Source organism: Ammospiza nelsoni, chromosome 1 (genome assembly GCF_027579445.1).
Source record: "Ammospiza nelsoni isolate bAmmNel1 chromosome 1, bAmmNel1.pri, whole genome shotgun sequence".
Lineage (NCBI taxonomy): Eukaryota > Metazoa > Chordata > Aves > Passeriformes > Passerellidae > Ammospiza > Ammospiza nelsoni.
In genome coordinates this window covers 79,644,835-79,667,701 of record NC_080633.1, presented here as the reverse complement: position 1 = coordinate 79,667,701, position 22,867 = coordinate 79,644,835, and the positions used below count along the sequence as shown (strand labels likewise).

Genomic DNA, 22,867 nt, shown 5'->3' with positions numbered 1-22,867 from the left:
CAGTGGCTTTCTTACCTCTCCTGGGAGCTCTGCATCTTACAATGCCAACGATTTCTTCACGCGACTACCCTTCAGTTACAAAAAAAGACCAGGCTATTGGATCATTAAAAGAAAAGAACATTCCTTGCATTACTCTGTTAAGTTTCCTGAAAATCTATGAGATTTGGCTGCTGCTTTCTACAATTGACAATTGCAGCTTTATTAGAATTATCTGGTACAAGTTTGTAAGTAAAAATACTTTTTTCACACACTGTCTCCTCTTCTGTCAATGATGAGTGCCAGCTGCCTTCTCCTTCATTGCTGACTTCTCTGTCTATGGCAAACAAGTGATACAGAAATATTGCTGAAGCAGTAATACAATAACAAGTATTTAAACTACTAACTTCTCTATTCTTTTCTTTTTCTTCTGAAACATCGCTACTACTATGGAACAAGCACTCAGCAGTGATTTCAACATTACTGGAGGCAAAAGAAGCTGAATCATGTTATATGAATAAGCAGATACCCTCACTTTTACAACAGCAATAACTTCTGATGGAAGTTGTGTAATCTTTGTCTTTGATGTCACAAGACAAACTCCAAAGGGCACATATGGTGTCATTTCCTGTAGGTGAAAAACTGGTGGATCTTCACCTCAAATCCACATTGCTCTGATGGGTTAACAGGCTGGTTTTTTACTGAGTAAAGGGAGGTTTGCTTATTGGCATATCCCAGGCGTTTGAGTTTTATTCTGCTTTTTACATAATAAGTTCTTTGTCCAGAAAGCAAAGAAATGTGATGACTATAGCTTTTGTTCCAATGTCTGGGCTGAGTTTTGGGCCATTAAGACTCTTTCCAATTGTAAGATTTTGTTCCCTCAGGCTTTTTTATGTAATGGGTGATAAAGGAGTTGGAAAGCAAATTTATTGCCTCTTTTTCTTAAAGGTTTTCCTTTTCATCCTTGACAGTGCTTACAGGACCTTTACTGCTGAAGCTATTGGATTTCTCTTGAGTGTCTTATTCCTTGGTGTCATTAACAAGATGAATTATCCTTTCCTAAATCTCCTCCTCCTTTTCATTTTCAAGGGTCATGTTTTTGCATGGCTTCAATGTTAATGTGGACAGAGTTCCCACTAGGCACAGGGAAACTCTACAGGCCATCTTGGATGAAGAGTGCATTTATTGGTCATGGATCTTCATATATCTTTTCTGTGATACAGTATCAGACACTACAGACAGCCAAAAACTTCCAGTGAGCCAAAGAGAACTGGAGCTACTTTTATGTCATGTGATACTCCTTTTTTCTTACCCAGGTTTCTGTCTCTCTATTTTCAGTTTGGAAACCCAGCATTGTGCCCAATATTCACATTCCCTGGGGGGACTATTTCTGATGACTTCACAGTTTCACAATGACATTGAGCAACAGCTGACATCTATCTGCACAGGCTGCACCCATTCTATTTCCAGACTGTCTTTATTCCTCTTAGTTAACAATGACACAGCAAATTCCTAATTCACTACCAAGAGTGAATGACAAAGACCAGTCTTGTAAAAAGACTAGGGAAGAAAGAAAATCAGTTTTCTACTTTCTTTTCTACTTTCTAAGGGCATTTGTACCTTCTATGTTTGCAGGGATCATCATGATTATTCAAGGAGTGAAGATATTTAGGGAAATACCAAATCTGCACCCATTTTCCCATGCATTAGTCTAGCAACGAGGACTGATCATAGAGATGAAAAGGGAACAGCTATGCTGCAGTGAGATTTCAGCCTTCCTGAGTCTAGGATGTAAGTATAAAGTAAACAGATCTGCCACTTTATTTGTGGAAAAATGAACATTGCCCTGATTTAAAAAAAAAAAAACAAAACACCAACAGCTTTTATAAAGGCATGGGGATTCACCTCTCTGCACATACAGAGTGACAGGGTGAGACAAACCTTTTGCCTGCCCCTCTCCTTGGCTATCCCTCCTCAGCAAGGCTGAAGAAGGAGAAGGGCCAGATGATGGTCACAGGTCAGAGCAGGGAGGACACACCCCATGGTTGGGCCTTTTTGCTTTCATTTGCTGTCAGCAGAATAACTGGACTGTGCATCATCAGTGCTCAAACACTTACGTGTATGTGGTAAAAAGAATCCCAGAATCCCCAAGTAAAATGAAAGTCCCTCTTCCCCCAGCCTCAACTCACCCAAATGAAAATGCAGAATCTCTCAGACACAGAATTGAGACTCTCGTGTTTCAGCATTTGCTCTTTTTATGTCATGTATTGTTCTAGTGACAGTACAAAAACATTTTAAAATCACATGTTTAACTTACTAGAACAACACCAATACAGCTTCTTAGCAGCCCAATCATGCAGAGGCCAAGAAATGTAATGCCCACACTTCTAAAATACCACATTTTCAAAAGTACTGTGTACTTGTAGTAGATTGTAATAGATTTTTTTGTAATTTTGTTTTTCATTACTGTAATAATAGCTGCTTTGCTTTCAGAAGGACCAAAGCAACATAATTCAAATGTATGGAAATATACAGACTGAGACTTCCAAAGTGGCCAACAGAAGACAAGCATGTCTCTTCCAGTGCTCTTAGTACTGGATGCTTCAGTCTTTAAAACGGTTTTCATATCACAACAACAGCTTGCTATTTGGAATGCTGGGAGAAGGCATGGGAGAAGACATAAGCAATGAGAATGATGGAAGGCATTTTATGTTTTTAGATTTTCCTAAATCAGGGTCAATGGCGATGACAGGATGATCAGCTTTGATTTATCATTAGCATGCAAAACAGAAAAAATTAACAGATAAGCTGTCCCATGAACAACAATAAAAGAGCATTAGCAAACCCTTCCAAATTTTGTTTAACATGCATAATTGAATTAATTTCTTTATGAAACAGAATATACATTGTCTTCTCTCATTATGTTTTTCTCATTCTATTGAGCAACCTCATTCCCCGAGCTCATCCTTCTTCTGTCCCATTCCCCGCCCCCTGCTCGTTCTCCTGGAGCACAGAGTGAACAGAGCTCTGTTTGTTCACCAGCAGCAGCAGAGGCAGCAGAGGCAGCAATGTCAGCCCTGCAGAAGCAGCCCCCTGCCTCTGTGCCACCTTCCATTTTTGGGAATCATTCCTAGGAGAGAACAGGAATTGTGAAGGTCTCAAGTGAGCAATGACCTGTTTTAAAGAAGGCAGAAATATTGAAAAACAAGTACTTAAGAACCACAGCATATTCAGATTAAGAAGTTTTTACTACCTTCCCTTCACAAAGGGAATGGAAACTACTTGCAGGGGTGTAGTCAATCCTTTGTGGTGCTCCAGGCACACCTGCAACAGCATGACTTTCATTAATGCAATCTTAAAAACAAGTTGGTCAGCTTTCCTGACCCTGCTCTTTCCAGAGCCTCATTCTTCTGCTAGCTGGGAGCCTTCCTCATTTCCAGTTTAAAAGCACTCATTGTCTGTTCACAGTCATATGTTGCTACTCAAATTCCTCGTTTGCAGGTAGGCTACCATCTTCCCATCAGAAAACATGATCCCATCTCCCTCACAAACACCTTAATCATGCTCTACCTTTCTTTGCTGGGCTACAGAAACCAAAACCTTCCAGTTTCACCTTCACAGATAAGATGGTGGAAAAAAAAAAAGAGAAATTAATAGCTGGGGTTTATTTTGCCCAATCTTTTGAACAAGTTTGAACTAACCTGCCTTAAGTATGGCCATAACTGTGCAAAGTATCCCAGGTGAAATCTGACTTAGAGCATGCATTACCTCTACTGGGGGACAGGTCATCAGATAAATCCTCCAAGACCTTCTATCTTGTGATCTTTATGTTACCCTCATAACTCCTCTTCCCCCCTGCCCCCCAGAAAACAGGAGACCTTTGTGGTTATACTTCAGGCAGCTTGCAATGCCTAGGTAGGAAAACATCAATCTGTAGTCATTAGGAGACAACTCTGCTTCATCAACACTAGAGGTTTGCAATTTGAACTTTTAAGAGTGCTAGGCAAGCCAAAACCTATATGCTGCTGAAGCTGTAATTCCACTAACTTTTTTATTCAGAATACTTTCTCCTAGTTGCATGTTTTGAGTCCTTCCATCATACAGTTTTCCTCCATGCTTCTGCTTTATATTTTTCTTCCTTATCAACCTCTGTAGAAACACTATCAGCAATATCTGTAAGGTAGAGACATTTTCAGAAAGAGTCTTAAGAACAATGTTGGCTCAGCACAAGTTTAATTTGGAACATGTGATGGGTCTGACTCACACTGCGCTATTCATGCCATCCATCCCTAATTTGGAACAAGCCTAGTAGTTTAGCTATGACCTGAAAATGTCTGAAGACAAATTATATATAGCATTTAAAAAATATTTATAATGTTAAAAATGGTCATGAACATCAAAGTCCCTCAAGGGATGCACAGGTTCCCAATGGGGACGTTTCTCTCTACAGAGACCACCTTCACAACACCTGGATCTCTCTGCACCTTATATCCATGCCCATGTACAACTGACTGAGCTTGGCATGCTTCTCCCAGGTTTCCTCAAAGGATTCTCTTTGAAAGAATACACCAAAGAAAAGAAGTGCTCTCTGATCCAAAAGGGGCTTTGTTGAGATTAGATTGTCTCAGCACTCCAACAGCTTTATCTCTGGCCATGCAGGTAAGAAAACATTCCTGCTTTCAGGAGCAATGAGACCTAACCACAGCCATGAGACCTAACAGCAGGATGAACAGGCATGTGGAGAATGCAGGCAATGTTATTCTTGTCTGTGATCCAGAAATTGGCTTTAAGACTTAGTGAGAATAATCACTCTGACCTTGGTTTCTAGGTTCTTTGAAAAAAGCCACCAATGAGGACACCAGGCATTTACCATGTGTCATCAGACATCAGCATGCAGGGACAAAAATTTCACTGCTTCTCCTACATGGCATCATGCTGAGCAGGAATTCAAAGCAGGCCACCTGGGTGAGGACGAGAGGGAGGCACGGGTCAAGTGGTGAAGGAGTCACAGCCATGTGACTGCTGTGTGACAGCACTGTGCCATGCCAGTCCTGGAGAAAAAGTATCTGAACCAGACCGACCTGGACCTGGCTCTGGCACGGTGGGGTGTGAAAGGAGGAACGCTCACAGCTGGGGAATGTGCTGCCTGGCACCACAACTGCATGTCTGAAGGAACAAGCGGCAAGCACGGACCCTCTGCTAGATAAAAGTCTTGCAGCTTCACAAAGGTCACATTCCTCATTTGAAGTCTGGCTGTCTCATATGACATAAATACCTGCACACCAGCTGAAGTGAGGCCTACATTTAAAGGCCAGAAACACAAAGAAGATTTCTAATTAAGCATTTCTTTTGCTGAATCAGGCCTCTTGCAAGGAAGGAATCTGTTGGGGGCAGGCAGTGGGCACCTTGCTGCTGTACTTACTGTGGGATGCTTGTCTGCAAACAGCAATGGCATGTCTCTTGGAGCCAGCCTGTGGACAGCCACAGAAAAGGAAAAGCAGAGGAGACAGAAGAGGAACAGGTATTTGAAACTTACAGACTACTGTGGATTTTTTAAAAAGGCAGTAAATAGGAGGCAGGATGACAAGGTGAAGGGACAGGAGCTGTCCAGGGCTGCCAAACAGAGCAGTGCACAGGAGGCTCCAGCCAAGGGCTGAAAGCAAAAACTCCCCTGTCTTATATATATATGTACAATCAAAGAGCCAAAAACAGACAGTAAAAGATGAGATTGATGATGCTTGATCCTTCAGGGTTCAGCCTGGCAGGCTGCAGATGCCAGACTGTTGGTTATGGTGCTGCATCACTGCACTGCCACACAGGGATTCAGTGGAAGACAAAAAAAGAATTGAATTGAGGGCAGCTCCCTATTTTTATATCCTGTTTCTCTCTTTCTCAATGGTTGTTTTCTTTCTTTCACAAAGGAATTGCAAAACAAAGGGATGTACACAGAAGATTTGAGGTTATAGAATCTTATCTGGACAAAACAGAAAGAAGGAAAGCATAGAGGTATTTGATTCTAAATGTCAAGAGACTATAGAGGCACTATTCTTCAAGGAAAGCAAACAAGAGACACTCATGCTTGCAGTTGCCTTTGAAACCAACTCCCAAAAGTTGCAATACTAACCTCTTGCAAATAAGCTACTAATCCTTTCTTGTAATTGTTCCAGCCTTGCTGTGCATCCCTCACCCTATGCTGTGTCAACAGAAAAGCAGAACAGTGCTTAAGGTTCCCTAATGCTATAGGTGTGTTAAGAGTGAAAAAACCCAAAACAACAAACTCAAGTATTTTTTGTTCTTCTGGCTGCAGACAGAATCAGTTCCCTGTCCAGCCAATTTGCTTATTTCTTGTCATAGCACTCCACACTCAGAGTTCTCAAGAGACTGTATTAATATCTATGTATTCATATCTAATGCTTTCATGTACTGCTACTATTCTCTGTTCTTGAAAAAAGGTCATATTTTAGCAAGTAATTTTTTTCCTCTATTTATTTCTACAGTTAAGCGCAGGTTATCCTTTATCACCAGCTGGACATGTATTGATTTAACATTCTTCTCAATGCTGGTCTCAACAAGAACCTGACGGCTTTCTCATTAAGCTAAACTTGCACTGGCATGCCTCCTTTGTCTACTTTACACTTTCAGCAGAATGACAGAGGAAAAAGTTTCTAGTTTGTTATTCAGCAAGATATTAGTGATGAAATTATGGCCCTGCAGTCACTTTGACTGGAGCATTTCAGACCTTCTAGTGCAGTGAAAAGCTTTCATGACCCAAGACTTCTGGGATGTGGTGGTATTTCTAAAGCCAAGGATGCCAGGCCTTTTCCTTTCAGACAGCTTGATCTAAACCCCTCTTTCTTACCACTCATTTCCCCTTTCAAATCTCTGGATGCACACAGAATACAGCAGACCCCACATCTGCAGATTACCGCAAGCATGACCAAACCCTTGGAGCTCAAAGTCACAAATATGTAACTTCACATGAGGTTTCCTTGGCAAAGTCCCGAGGCAATGATTGTGCCTTCGTTAGCTATTTTCTCCTCAGTGATGCAACCACCCACAACGTGGTAGGAGCTTGCAGCTGACAAGAACTGCATGCTGTGATTTGTAAAAGCTAGCCCACAACGACACCAGCCTTTTCTGGACAGCGGCTCAAAGCTGACCAACAGGTCAAGCCTGGAATAAGAAAATGTCAAGCAAGATACCTGCTGTGATTTATTGTGAATTTACTTTAGGAAAGAAACACTGGCCTCTGCACAGTATTAACAGAAAAAGCCCACACTAATATATTAGATCCAGAAGGCACTGCTGACGAAAGCTCTCCCCAAGAGTGTTACAATGCTGGAGCATGTCCTAACCAGCAGACCGTTGACTGCATCTCAGAAAGCTCATATAAGAACAAGACTCTGAATGCTGAGAGGTCGTCATGCTTTCATGCCTTGAAATAAAACAGTCTGAAGCAAAATGACTGCCCACTAGTATATAAAGAACAGTGGTGCAGCGATCAGGACGGCTCTCAAGATCACATTTTGAAAAGATAAAATCCATGTACAAAACCATGGATTCAAAAACAAAACAGCAGTTGCACATGCAACATGTAACCAGAGATGGCTCAGGCTATAAGCAACAAAACAGGTACATGAGCGGTTACAGCCCATCTCCTTATTTCCTTGACCATTTATTTAGTCTTGCATATAAGTCAGTAGTAATCAAGACAGTCCTTTAGCACCCCTCCGTGTATAATTCTCCTATAAAGGCAGTCTCCTGCTCACAATACACCACATACATATGCACGTGTGTCTTAAAGAAGCATGTGAAAAATGTGTTTACCTGTGTCAAAAAAAAAAGCTTTCAGTGGATGACTGCCTTTGGTGTTTTGATGTGCTGAAAAATGTTTGTGGTTTGGATTTTCCTCCTCTTTTAAAGTGAATGCTTAAGATTCCAAAATCGTTATGACCCACCATAACTACAGGGGAAACTGACAGTGCTGTCACACTAAATTTGGAGGCCCACATTACCAGTTGTTATGTGCTACTAAGTGCAGAGAAAAATGACCAGAGATGTCAAGTACATCCACCTGGCATTCACTTCTGTTGGGGAGAGTTGGTGGCTGGTTTGAACTCATCTTCTTAGCTGGCCTCTTGGGCTGAGTGGGCTGCGGACGATTCTTATGTTCAAAGTCATCTCCAAAATGTCACAGTGGAGGAGGAAGGGGAATGGACTGACAGAATAAATTACCCAAGCCAGTTGCAGGGTAATGGATGGGCTCCCTGGTAGCAGCCAGGAAGAGGTGCTGAACTGCAGCTCCAGTCTGGCAACAAAGCCACAGAGATGTCTGTGTGACTGATACACTGCAGCACCCATGGGACAGCCAAGCAAAGGACCCAAAGAACTGCACTGGAAAGGCAGTAAGAAAGGGTAAGTGAGGAAGGTCAAGAAAAGGTACAGGGCTGTGGGCATACACCATATGGGACCACAGGACTGAAACTTCCCCTGGGCTTGCCAAGACCTGTCCCACAACAGCTTATGCCTTAGAAAACTCAGCAAGCCTCCAGCCAAAAAGCAGTGTTAAGATCTCCCTTACTTCCACACTGAGGACATTTCCACACTCTACTTCTCTCATACTGGAAAGGCTCCTGCATTTTGGTAAGCTCATTTTGTTTGGATTTTTTTCCCCTCCACTTGGGTAGCAAAGGGCATGCTGCCTTCAGTGAATGCTTCTAAAAGGAACAAGACAAGGGTTCACAGTCAATACTTCTACTAGCTAGGTAGCTCTGGTTCTCCTCCCAGCAAGTGCTCTCTGTATGCTGAATCTGGGAGGCAGCATGTGAAAAACAGGGTTCTGTGAGAAAACTGTATCATGACCACCGATTATTAATAAATTTCTCACCTCTGAGTTGCAGGGTTTTTACAGGTTTTTTTGCACCTTAGTAAGAGCCCATAATTACAGTGCCCTTCTAGAGTGTACTGAATGCCTTTGAGGAGGATGTGGTTCTCAAGCTCTGAAAATGTGGTCTTTGGGTTTTTGGGTTTGATCCATCATGTGATCGCTTTACAGTGATCACAACACTCTTTTTTTTTTTTGGTAACCCACTGAATTTGAGCCTATGTAAAACACAACCACCACCACCACCAAATTCTGTCTGAAGGTCAGCACTCTTTGTGCCACATTTTAGAAGGAAGTAAAGTGTTTAGAAGGAAGTAAAGTGTTTAGAAGGAAGTAAAGTGTGAGAAGGAAAATCTTCTGCTTTTTTAATTGGAAAATAATCTGGAAATCTTTTCACCCCAGTCTTTCTCACCACTCTTGTCCACATTCTTCTCCACAGCAGTGACCTAGCTAACCTCGTTTCCCCTTTCCTCTCCTTCATGACCACACCACAGTTCATACAACTGCAGATGGTTATCAAACCCCCTTTTCCGTCCAAGCTATAAATTCTTCACTTCTATAATCTTTCCTCTTGTGTAACTGACATTTTTTCCCCTCTCAACAGAACCAAAAATGTGAAGTGTCTTCCCACTCCAAGATGCTGCTAACAATTAATTTTCTTTTCAAATGGCCTAAAGGTTTTTTAATTGGTAAGATGCTGACAGAGGAAATGGCAATGATGGGCTTGCTCAAGTATCTGTCTTCCATCTGCAGGACAGCAGATTTGAGATCAAAGGCTGCCAAATTCTAGGAGCACGTTGGTATGTTGTGGCAAGGAAAGCCTTTGTCTTGAGGAGTGAAGATGCCTGAGGTGGATCAGAGGCTACCTCACCTTAACTATCCATAGCTACAGGAACAGCAGTGACTGTATACTAACACAGAGGTCACAAAAATAAGATATTGGTCACTGGTATGCAGCAGAAGGAAGGAGGGGTGAGTAGGGAGTGAACAGGAAAAAGAGCCCAATAAAATCTAGACATAAACCCTGCATTTTGAGGAAAGTAGATGTCGAACATCATCTTTAAAAAAACAAGGAAGAACATTGGGTGATGTGGTTGCATCCCTTATAACTACACGAGCTGCACATCTGACTTGATGAAGGAAAAAAATCAGTCATGGCTGACAGGCACCACTGCATTCTTCAGCCAGCACAGGCAATAATCATGCCAGCACATTAAAGTTCAGGTGCACCCCTGCATCTGACTTCATTCACTAATTTAAGTGCAAAACACAGGTATGAAGGCCAGAAGACAGACCATCTCCCAGCCAAAAGCCTTTCAAATGTATTTGTCAGCAAACAGACTGGCACATGCTTTGGTTCAGTGAGCTTTCAGCCTACAGAACCCGGTACCTTAGGGAATGTTTAAAAAGAGTTGGAAACAGGTAATGAAGAAATATAAAACCATGTATGCTCTCCAGCTCCTATGCTTGTGAATTTTCTCTGCACTCCACTGAAAATTTTCTGGGCTGTAAAAATTGAAAAGGGTTGAAAAAATCTGCCTTAACAATGCAGAAATACTATGTGAAGCAAAACATCTGATAATAAGTAGTGTCTTGCAGTTTATTCACTTCCCACACTAAAGGCTGAACTCTTGATGAACCACTCCATCAGTAAAGCAAACTGGATGTGTTGGGCAATAGTGACCACCCTTTCTCCATAAGTAACACTCCAGCCAAAACAGGAGCATTGAATTTTTTGCATCATCTTTGAGAAAATAATTTAAATGGCACTTGAGATTTCACACCCTTGTGGCACTTATTTTTCAACGAACGCCTCCCTTCTCTCCAGTATTTTTCCTTTGTCCTTTTTTTAGAATGTTCTTGCAAAGGCTGTGGAAATCAACTGTGCTATTGCAAGTAACAATGCTCTACTTCAGCCTTCTTTGGAACAAAATGCATATTTACACCTGGAATTATTCTTAGTTAATGTTTCACGCAGGCTCTTTTATTCTGCATTACACTGGGAGGGAACTCATCAAGGAAAAGTGCACACGTAGAAAAACTCTATAGCAAGGTAGTGACATCCTGTGGAAAAGCTGAAAGAGAGGTGATGCCATAAAGGAGGCAGAACACGGGAAAACTGCAGAGCTTTGATGTTTCAGACACCAAAGTGCACAGGCCATTTACATCTCTTATGGTGGTTCTTTTTTAATTCTCTATCTAATCGTAATCTGAAAAGACAGTGGTGGTGTCTCAAGCCATAGCTACAGCAACATCATATCAGTAGAAAATCAAGCAGGCAGAAAGAAGTGCAATCTGATGATCTAATTGCATATTAACACTCCTGCTTCCCTCACCCAAAAATCCAAGTACAAAGAGCATGAGGTAGCAATGGCTGATTAAATTAGCTTGCTAAAATATAAGATATTTACAAATTACCCATATTTTTAAAAGAAAAACATGTTCTGATATGTCATTTAAACTGGAATTGAGCTCAGCAGTAATATCGGTTATTTAAAAACATCACAGATTTCTCAAAGTAGCTGCAAAGCAAAATCTGTTTGAAATTGCTCAGTTTTATGCATGGAGTTTTCTGCATGAGCTGGCAGATATATTTAAATTTTCTATTTATACAACAACTTACATCCATGTTTTACAAATATGAAGGAATATACTTTGTAAGTGCCTTGTGAAACACATCACAATTTTAGAACTGATGAAACTCACATAAGGAGATATGTCTTGTCTAAGATCAAGATAGGAACAGATAGAATCTGCACTTTTAGAGCTAGAGCTTTGAGTGTATGCCTTCTTTGAATATAAAAAGACACTTTATCTTTTGTCATAAGATTGGCCATGTCATATAAGCTTTTGTATACAACCAACTTCTTCAGGCAGCAGCAAAATGAGCAATGATTAAAAAGAAATCAGTTCAAACCAAAGCAAATGTGAAGAGAAATCAGCTTTCTTGGCTTTGAAAAAAGGCAGTAAAAAGAAACAAACAATAAAAGCCCCCAAACAAAGCAAATGGTCAGTCCACTTCACATCCAAAAGTTTTACTTCAGGGATATCTCAACACGATGTAGAATACAGTGGTTCAAACCCCTTTCAAATTTTCAGTTTTGAACCCAGGTTTTAAAATTAGACTTGGGTTATTTTCAACTCCTGATTTCAATTCCTGATGCTAGATTTCTAGCATAGTCTTCTAGATTTTCACTGGCATAGGGAGGAGAAGCCAATTTCCCTATCTCTGAAATAAGCATGAGAAGTATTTGGTTACCCCATGCACCTTTTTCAGTGGCTATCAAATGATAATATGACTGGAGTATCTCCAGTGAGGGCCCTCCAGCCTAGAGACTGGGAACTGGGACTGCTTGGCAAAGTTGTAAATGTTCCTTGTCTCCCACTGCATGAGCTAGACTTCTTGGTGGGGAGAATAATTATCAACCCCCAGACCTCAAAGTTTTATTTTCCAGCAGCCTGGCGGGCAAATATCATCTGAACTTACAGTTTTGAGATTAATTAAATTACTTCATTAAAAAGTGGCTGGTTGGTGCTGCATGGAGTTGCTGTCCTCCACTTTCCCCCTCACCTCCCCTTCCAACCTGCCCTGGAAATAAGCTCTCTCTACAGCTCTATAGATAGCAAATGTCTTCAGACATGCTTAAGGTTACCATCAAGTACAAAACTTGCCTGCTCTTAACAGTGAAGCATAAGAAAGTCCAGAGAAGTCCTTAGAGCTGACACAGCCACGGGAGGTGGGAGGCAGGGAACTGGATGGTGTTGTGAAGGAAGGAGAGAGCAGGATAAAAAAGGGGAAGGTACTGGCAAATTAAGCAAAATAGGTCCTAGCTCAAGATTATGTATTTTACAGTATGGCAACATGGAGCACCGCAGGGAACGGACACCTCATTAGTGGTGCAGGTTCATTCCCATAATTTCTAGTACCATGTGAAATCTCCAGTGGTGATAGCCCCAGTGCTCTTCATAACCTGTTTATTTTGTACCTTGCGTGCTATAAAATGCAAATAGATATTGGTTTAGCTGCCAGGAGTAAGTCTTTGTCACCTTTAAGAACATTAGCGCTCTGTGGAGATTTGGCTTTTATCTGCAAATGTTTTATGAGATCTCTGACTTCTTCCCAGATCTCAGCATGCAGCGCTTGCTGTGAAATGCCAGCAAACGCTCTGCGTGAGCGGTGAGTGCAATGCCCGGTGTGCAGCGCCCGCCGCACTAACACTGACATAGCAGCCTAATTAATCTCTTGGGCAGTCTCAAGAGCCGGCCACGTGGTCTAGAGCCCATGTAGCACGGGTGTGAAAATCCCCAGAGCCTGGCAGATGACCATTTAGGAGCCAGGGCTGGAAGGCTCAGGCTGGCATGCATAGGGAAGTAAAGCTGAACTGCTTACAAAAAAGTCTCTGGAGACAGTACTGAGGTATAGATCTTAAAGTTATTACTTCAGGTGTATATGGTTTGGTTTTTAATCCTTCACAGACAGTCTCACTTGGATCTACTCACTCAAAACACAAAAGTTAGATATACTTCAGTGGTCATTCCCTGACCATTTGGCTTGTGAATTCTGCAAGAGAAACTACTTCAAAATAATGCCATGGAAAATAATAACAACAAAAAAACTCTGTCGATAGTATACTCTGTATATGTTTCCTTCTTCAACATAATTTAATCTAAATGTAATTTAAAAAGCTGTGTAGTTCACATTCATTTAAAATAAATAGGACATTTCTGTCAGCCTACCCTATTAGTAATGTGGTTGTGGTAATAACATACAGCCACGTTGTACACCAATTACAGGACGCTGTTAGCTTTCTTGTTTATATTGGTACTAAAGTCCTACACAATTGAAACAAGTCCCTGACCTCTTACAACATCAATAACAGGGGTACTTTGCACTCATACAGCACCTTTCATCTCAGAGTGCTTCTGACACATGAATTTTCATTACATCTACATGCAGGTAGGTGTCTAGGCACACTTCAAAGGCAGGGAAACTGTGCCATGGAAAGGTTACACAACTTGGCACAAAGCCCTGGTGAACAGCTGGGAATGTGAACTCTCCCATTACTTGTTTTGAACGTCCAGACAATAATGCTTACCCCAAAACCAAGCTTCATAAGGCATTAATCAAAATGTTTAACCCCCTACCAAGTTTGCAAATGGCATGGGCAGACAATAAGCTCACTAATTCTTTTTGATACATTATTCATGACTTGCTCTCCTTTTCTGGCAACTTTCTTTTTATGTAAAAAAAAAAAACCAAACCAAAAAACAACAACAAAAACAGCCCAAAAGAATCCAAACATAAGAAAAAACAGCAATTACTATAAAATAATTTGGAATCCCAAACACTTAGCATTTCCTTTATGGCTTATCTGTTGGATCTCAAACATTACAACATGGGCAATGCATGGCAAGTTCTCTGCAGAGACCATCCACCTGAGTGCCCTCTGGAGAAAGAGGCAGCAGGGCTGTGCTTGCTCAGTTTTAGTTTCCAAAGGCCACTGAACACCACGGAGGCATACATAAATTATGTTGGCACGCTAAACTGCCCGGCCAACAGCTACTGATAGTGACACAAACTAATGATCCGTGGGCTGGCTACATCATAGCTACAAAGTTAAAAAAAACCCAAACAAAAAAACCATACTAGTGTTCCTTCCCATTGATAATTACAGAACTACTGCAGACCTTGAGATCAAACCACTGCTCTCTGCCTGGGCTTTGCCACCCCATGAGCATCAGGGAGAGCTCCCAGCCACACCTGCAAACTGTATTTGGCACTGCCTAGGGCTGAGTCCGTGCTTCTGACAAAATTAGCGAATTCACGCCCACCTCAGCTTGCTCCCTTTGTAAAAATGCTGATGCAAATGCACATTTATGTTACAAGTCAGGCCACCAGAATATATGTCAGCAGCTCTGGAATTGTGTTAAAAGGAAAACTGATGTGGGTGGTGATGGATTTTTGAGCCCACGGAGTAGCAACGCTGCTGGTTGAGTTGCTTGAGGTTGTGTTGCTCTCCATCACACAGGAGGCATTTATTTATTTATTTCTAAGAAAGTACATCAACATTTTTCAAGGGAGCCAGAACTTTTAATGCAAACTTCGTTTTCCAATGACTGAGCTCTAAATACAACAGTAATTATTGTGAATCTCAGGGTAAGATGTTGAGAATTGAAAGCTCCTCTCAATGGCAGAATATAAGTGACTATCTCTCTTCTGGTGGTGTTAAACTCTTGGGATGGAAATGCTGTGTTGAGTATATTTGTGTGTGTATATATATATATATATGTTTGTACATTGTGTGTGAAATATATATATATTTGTACATTTGTGAGGGCAGCTGGAGAGAAAAAAATATATAGAGGTGTTCACATGAACACACACATTACTGACACACAGAGACAGATTTGAGTGGAGAAGGAACATTTAGCCAAAATACTTGGGACTATTTTCCTGAATGCTGTACTTTTAAGAAGAAAGGTATGTAGTACTTAATTTCATAAAAGCCATGTAGCACTGTCAATAAGCTGGAAATGAGTTGCAGAAGGAAATCAAGAAAGTAAATTAGAAATGGTTTATCTCTCTAATATTCTGGTAATTTACCTGGGCCTGCATCAGGATTACTTTTTTAAGTAAAGGAAAAAATATCAGGTATTTGTCTGAGAGAATTTATGAGGTGAAGAAATGAGGTCAGCTCACTAGATTGGAGTAACTCTGTAATATGGTCTTGTCCTAAGGCATTGTTGGATTAGAGTCCAGGGTCAACAGGAGGCTCTTCACTGGCTGCAGCAGTTCTGAAAGTGACTTCAGGAGCTGAGCTTATTAGTTCTTAAGCCCTGTGCCAGCATTTTTTACTTCCTGTAAACCAAACAGTCTTGCCATGCCAAGCATCTTATTTGGGGCAATGGTGACAGCCTTAACCCATGTTCTGCAAACAATCTTTAGCCTTACTGCAAATTTCCCTTAACCTAGCAAGAAACCTAGATGCAATTGCATAGCAGGGATCTGGTAAATTTGTAGTGATGTTTGCTATTGACTTCAACTACTCAACACCCAGAAAAGCCTCTCAAGGTAATAATAAAAAAAAAGTTATCTTTGTTTCTCACTTTTCAGTCTGAGGTGTCTAATAGTATGAGGTTTTGCTAAGAAGGCTCTGCTTTGAATGCTCTACTTCCAAACACTCTCCTTGCTTGAGGGAGTGAGGTATGAATACCATACATCAAAAGGGTTTATGACCTACAGCATTTCTTACACATCTCTTCTTCCCTGGTCAGACAAGATCCATTTTCTCTCTAATTTTTTTACAGTCATCTCTTACTTCTGACCTGCAGTTCTCCTGTCTCTTTTACAATATTGCCCAGAGCAAGTAATATTCCTTCATACAAATTTTCCTTCCCTTATCATTCTTAGAAATCTGTGTTATCTGCAGTATACGTTCAAAGGAGGGGGTACTGCAGCCTTTGCAGAGCTGTCTGTTGGCATACCCATTCTTCTATGTTGCTTCCATTCATCCCTCACATTAACATTTTCGCATGTTTTGAAAATGTAAAGCAGAAATGTGACTGGCTCAGCAATGTACTTTCAGTCTCTCAAGTCCAACAGTAACATCGTACAAGTGCAAAAAGCAACTTCATGTATTACATAGAGGAAAATAAAATCACTGTCCTTTTTTCTGTATGAGGAACCCTTCAGACATGGAGTAGCTTTGTCCCTGCTTCAGTTTCCTGATTTCCATGTAGGTAAGGCTGGTAAAAAACTATCTTTCCAGTTTCTGGTCCTGAAATACGCAAGAGTAATAGAAGGCTGGATTTCTCACTATTCAATTAAATATCTCCCCAGGCAGCCATCTGAGATGAGGGATAAACCCAACTCTCCTGAAAACCCAATCCTATGACTTTGCTATCAAACAAAACACATTTTCTAAGATATTTCTGTCCCTAACACTGTCAAAGTTGTTAAAGTGTTTACATGTATCATTCACAGATTCACATCCCTCCTGTGTCACTGGTACCCAGCCAGACAGAAGGACCCTCACTTATAAAATAACCTGCAAATTTTGAAATCCTGGTTCAGAGCACACTGAAGCCATGGGGATGTTTTTTTTATAGGCTGACATTTACCTTGAATTAAGCTGACCTTGTACGAAGCAAACTGTATGAATGCACCTGTCATACTCAGTTTCCTGAGTGCACGGCTTTCAATTTAACTTCTACTATATGTTATTAACATGGCATAGTTATTAGCATTTAAATCTCCTTTTCCTTTGTCATTTCTATATTTAGATTTGCCTTCCCTCTCCCCCCCCCCCCCCAGTATGCTTAAAGAAGACCTACTTAGTAGGAAAGCACATAGTTGTTAGACAAGGATGGAATTGTATTTTTCAGTATTACGGTTTATTTAAAGGACTAGGACTCAAAATGCAATTCACACAGCCATGACAAACATATGATTAATGTTAGCTATTTTTTCCCACTGTAGTATTTTTCCTTTCACTTTCTTCTTTACAAATGCTTGAAAGTACCAACTAATTTTTTGATATCTTTGCTCAAGAAGCACAGGAGCAAGTGTCTGCTCTTCTTAGCCAAACTGAGTGACTTAGGACAAGGATAAAGCTATTTGGGGTGCAATACTTAGGGTGGCTGCCTAGCTTAACACTTGCAAGTAAGTAGTAGTGTATGCCATCCTATTAAAAATGTAATGACAGGTCCCATATAGTGCAGCCTAACACAAAACAGGGCCTGGATTGTCATAAATATCAAAACGTGAGACCAGAGATTCCCCCCACACCCCAGTGCAGGGGCAAACGAGCATTAGCTTGGGCAGGGGAGTGGGTACATCGAGCCTTGAACATGTTCTCGGTGCAAACGCAGCAAGCGGTGATTGGGAGGACGAAATGGGGTGGCGGCATGTCAGTGAGACAGGCTGACAGCGGGCTCGGATACACCGGGCTATCTACTCGGCGCCCGTGCCAGGGGACAGCCTTAGGTCACCAGCACCGCTGGAGAACTGCAGCAGTGCCGAGGCGCCCAGAGCACCGGCAGGGGTGCAGCCGGAGGTTCCCCTGCCCGCAGGGTGCGGAGCGGCTCCCGGGGGCTGCCGCGCTCCTCCCGCCCTGCCGCGGCGGGGGCTCCGGGCGGCGGGGCCGAACCGCTGCGGCAGCGGCAGCGCGGCGGGGCGGGGGGGCCGCGGCTCCGCTCCGGCAGCGGGCGGCGGCAGCCGGGCCGCCCGCCCCGCTCCGCTCCGCTCCAGCCGCGCTGCACTGCGCTAGGGGCTGCTGCACCTGAGCGCCCGTGTCAGCGCGGGGATAAAGCCCTGCCAGCCCCCGGCCAGCGCATTATGTAATTTCAGATTATATAATCCTGAAATGAGAGGGGGAAAAATTCCTCAAAACAATCCAAACCCTGCCATCATTACCCGGGCATCTCCTGGGGGTGGGGGCAGCCCGTGGGCTCGGGCGGCCGCCGGGGCAGGCACGCCGGCACAGGGGCCGCAGTCCCCGCCCGGAGCGATGAGCTGGGGCAGGACGGCTCGGCTCGGCACGGCTCGGCTCGGCTCTCCGTCCCTTGCCTTCCCGGCGGAGGCACCGATAGCGCCAGCCCGGCGCTGCGGGAGGGCGGGCGGGTGGGAGAGGGTCGCTCCCCGGAGAGGCGCTGCCTTACCTGCTCCCCGAAGTCGATGGCGATGTTGGTGATACCGAGAGGGACCAGGAACCGGATCAGGGGCCAGTAGTTAGTGAGCGCTGGAAATTTCACCATAGTCCCAGCTGCGCGGTGACCCGCGGCGCATCTGCCGCGGCAGGAGCCGGCGCGGGAGGACGGCGGGGGGAAGGATGAAAGGGCACCGGGGAGGGTGCGTGCGTGTCCCTGTGCGTGTGTGCGGGCGGAGAGGGGGTGGGGGGGAGAAAAGGGAGAGGGAGAGGAGCAGCAGAGCCCCCTAAAAATAAAGAGCCGGGGAGCGGGCGGGGGGCCGGTCCGGTCCCTCCCTGCCCGGCGCGGCGCTGGCTGGGCGGCGGGGCGCGCTGTGCTGCCGCCTTAGCAGGAGACCCGAGAGATCAAGTCCATCCCCGCCGCCCTCCTCCCACACAACAATGATCCGCCGCCGCTGCCGCCGCCGCCGCCGCTGCCGGAAAAAAAAAGAGGAGGGACACCGCCGCCAGCCACTCGTGCGGGCAGCGCTGCCATCCTCGGGGCGCGGGGGCCAGGGGAAGGGCCGGGCCCCCCCCCGCCCCCCGCCTGACGCTCGCCGGCGGCGGGGCGACGGCCGCGGCGCCGCGCAGGAAAACACCGCCCTCCTTCTCCTCCTCCTCCTCCTCCTGCCCGCCGCCGCTGCGGGGACGGCGCAGGCCGCGGTGCGGCGCGGCAGCCGGCGGTGCCCGTGCGGGGCCCTGCGGGACCGGCGGCGGTGCGGGGCCGTGCGGGGCCGGCGGCGGGGCCCGGCCGCGGGGCGCCGCTCCGGGCTGCGCGGGCTGGCGGAGCACGTGGGTTTGACACACGCTCGCAGACGGCGGCGGGGGAAAGAGCGGCACCGAGCGGCTCCTCCCGACGGCGGAGCGGCCGCGCTGCGCCCCCGGCCCGCCGCCGTGGCGGGGCCGGGCCGGGCTCGGCACCTGTCCGCGCTCCCTCACCACACCGGGTCCCGGTGGGCGCCCTGGGCTTCCCCATCCGCACGGCCGCCGCCCTCATCGCGCAGCCGGGGCGCGGGAAGGCGTTCCAGGGCCGTGGGCTTCGGGCCTCGGGCAGCGGCACTCGTGCAGCTGCAGGAAGGGTGGGAGTCCTGAACACGGCGTCTGACCCACAGCTCTTCTGGTCAAAACCCTGGAATAAATGAATCTTGAACGTTTGGCAGTGTAACATCTTCATCTTTACAGATCTCTGCCAGAGCTCTGGGCAAGGGAATGTGCTTGTGGCCCAAGGGAGCTTGCAGGAGGGCCCTCGCTGCTTCTGATCCCACAAGGTTTTGCCAGTCTAAGGGTGGGAGAAAGAAGAGAAGGCAACTCCCTTCTGATTAACTTGCAGAAGTTTCTTAACGTTTTCAAAATTGCAGGATGGTTTCAAGGTTTCATTGTAACTGAGTTTCGCTGGGTCATTTAGGTTTATGGTGTTATCTACACCTTGTCCCCTTCAAGGAGAGTTGGCAAATATTTTGGGAAGGTGGGAACCCTACGAGGAGTCAGATACCTGTATCTGATCCTCAGAGGACCAGTGGCCAGCAGAGGAGTGCTGCAAAGCCTCCCTCTCCCAAAGACAACTGTATTAAAGTGTTCCCATGACTAAGCCCATATTTGGAGAGTCAACAGGAGAAGAGCTCTGAATATCCCTGGTAGGCAATTGACAGGCTGTGGGGTGGGGCTGGAGAAAAGGAGTCCCTGATTCCTGAGGTGTTTTGGCAAAGTCAGCTCCAGTTGTGCTGGAGGCTTTTTCCCTCCTACAGCTGGAGTTTGTCTCACCTAGCAGCCCTTGAGCTGGAGCAGCCATCGTTGTGAGGCACAGAAGAGCAAACTCAAAGGCTTACAAGAGAGCAAACCTGCCTTCATCCTGTAGGTCACTTCCAATGCCACAGGCATGGTGTCCTGGAGTGAAGCAGAGAAAACCAGGAGAGGACCATGAACTGAGAAGAGGGAAGCAGAAGGTGTTTGTGATTGCCTAAGAGTGTCTTTGGGTTAACAGCACCAAATCTTCATCACCCTAAGGGAGAGCTAATCATCTCCAGATGGAGCAGTGGTTCATCCATCGGACATCTTCGACCTGTGTCCAGTGAGAGGGAACGTTTGTCTTCCAGCCAACCCAACTAAAGCTGGACTTGAAGGAGGAGCTCTTAGAGATGCAGAGGCCTTACACCATCTGCCTTGTTTTACTTGTTTGCTTGCACTGAGCTGAATTCCCTGCCAGTTTAGGCATAGCCTTTATGTACACTTAGATGTAAGTTGCAGGTCCTTTTCTTTGAAGCAGGCCTTATGCCTTTTGAACTCAAGGGTAGATATGTATTGAAGCATTAATTCAGTATTACATTCTTTCTTCCTGAAAATGTGTGTGGTTTTAGATAATTGTATTGCCAGCAACTAATTTCTTCCTGTTGGGACTAGATTGTATTGCCATTGAGCTCATTCCTCGCTGCCATGGGTCTTGAGAGCAACTTGTAGGTGAAATTATGGAAGAATATTTTTTAAAACTATATGTTTTAAAATGCTTTCTTTGCAAAGTCTGCCTCTTGTTTCAGTTTAGAGAGATTCTTTATTTAAGGGAAAGAAATCTTTAGTGCTGTTTTTGAGTCAGAGAAAAGTAAAAGGGAATCCCCAAAGCCACTTGTAAATATATGATTTTAAGTTGCCATTTGAAAATTCCAGATGACCTGAGGTTTGAGAGCTACCTCCTCTAATTCCTGGCAAAAACAAACCACCCCAAAATTAAAGCTTCTTGAATCAAAACATTTGGACTCTGTGTGTCTCACAGTGCAAACTATAAAGAATTCATAGTGATTATTTGTCCCAAAGTCATGTTCAGTCCTGGAAATACTGAGAAACCCAAGTACTTTATGCAGTATTAGAGAAGTTTATAAATTTGGGTTTTTTTTAATGTGTTCATAAGGTAGTTAATACTTTTTAATTCTACCAGATAATGAATCATGCCCCTTACATCTTTAATTAATTTCCATCTGATTGGTCACTTGAGGGCTGTGGTTAACTTTTTATCTTCCTGCTGCTCAAAGCAGTACAGTTTTATTTTAAGAGTAGTTTTACATTTTACCTCCTCACATGTACTGGAATGTCCTGGGCAAGTGTTAACCTGACTGATGCTTTCTTGAGTTCCATATTTTAAAATCATTAGACCTACTTAATAAACTGTTAGACAGTGTTTTAGGTTTGTCTTTCTGCTTCCCATTCATGTCTTCTATTTCTGTGCTGACTGTAGTTTTTGTGTGCCTCTCTTTCAGCCCAGGTCATATTTGCTCCTTCAATTCATTACAAAAACAAAACTGTGTTTGCAACCAAAGAACAAGGATGGTTTCTCACATCTTGGAGTCAGTAGTTTGCTCAGCTGATGAGCTGAGGAAATAGGTCATTTTAGCTGTATTGGGCAAAAAGCAGTGATTAGTAATCATTTCCTTTCTAACATATTTTCTGTTACACTACACTTCTTACTCATATACCAAACACTGTCTGTTTGTTTAATGGAATAAAAAAGACAGAGAGGACAGCAGGAAATAATTAGCCATAATCTCACTGCTTTTTACAGAAAAATCATCTGGTCCGGGAGTATCTCAAATGGAGCCATCTCACTGGAGAAGTCCACATGAATAGAGTGCAGTGCTGCAATGTGTTACAGTGTAGAAAGGATGAAAGGTATCACAAAACTGCCTTGTGCCTGGTAATGAAATGTAATTGCTGCTTAGGCAATGGGGGCAAAGCCTGAAGGTGTCCCCAGTAGCAGAATGAATCAGGACATTACTTTTACTCACACAGTCAGAAACGCAGCATGCAGATCAGCGCATGGGCTTTAATGTGTTAGAGTCCCACTGCTGTCCTGAGCTTAAAGAGGCCTCTTACCACAAACACATGGTGGGAATCTTGAAAGGACCCTGCTGTGGTAATGCCTTACTTCAGAACCATGCCTCTTTTTTCCTTGTTGAGGCTACTGCTAATTACCTGCCAGAGAAAACCAGTCTTGGGTTTGTTTTTTGAATCACTGCGCTTGGGCTTTCCATCTCAAGTTGGCTGTTTAGTTGTCATCCCTTCTTTTTGGAGCTACTGGGTTTCTTTCAAACCTTTTCTTCTAGATAGGATTTTTTTTCTTTTTATTTGGTGATTTAAAATCACTCATTCTATAAGAAACTCAAACCAGCAAGTAATAAAATTTGTCAGCCAGTCATCCCATAAGAGGACAGATGAGCTGTATTTCCCAGCCTGGAGAATGGCCAGTGATTCTGGTCCCTGAATGGCCTTGGCCTCAGAGAGAGCAAATGATGACTGTCTTTTCCTGTCTTTTATCAGATAAAGTGGAAGGACACCT

The 22,867-nt window shown here is 44.0% G+C and overlaps 1 protein-coding gene across 1 annotated transcript in view; it reads right to left on the bottom strand.

Annotated features, from left to right (window-relative positions):
* Positions 1 to 19,075, bottom strand: part of ANKH (ANKH inorganic pyrophosphate transport regulator) — a 103,851-nt gene extending 84,776 nt beyond the window's left edge. Inside the window, exon 1 of the mRNA XM_059483081.1 lies at positions 18,521 to 19,075. Within this exon, the coding sequence (XP_059339064.1) occupies positions 18,521 to 18,616 (96 nt within the window). The 5' untranslated portion in view covers positions 18,617 to 19,075. The remainder of the gene's footprint in view (positions 1 to 18,520) is intronic.
* Positions 19,076 to 22,867: the final 3,792 nt, after the last annotated feature.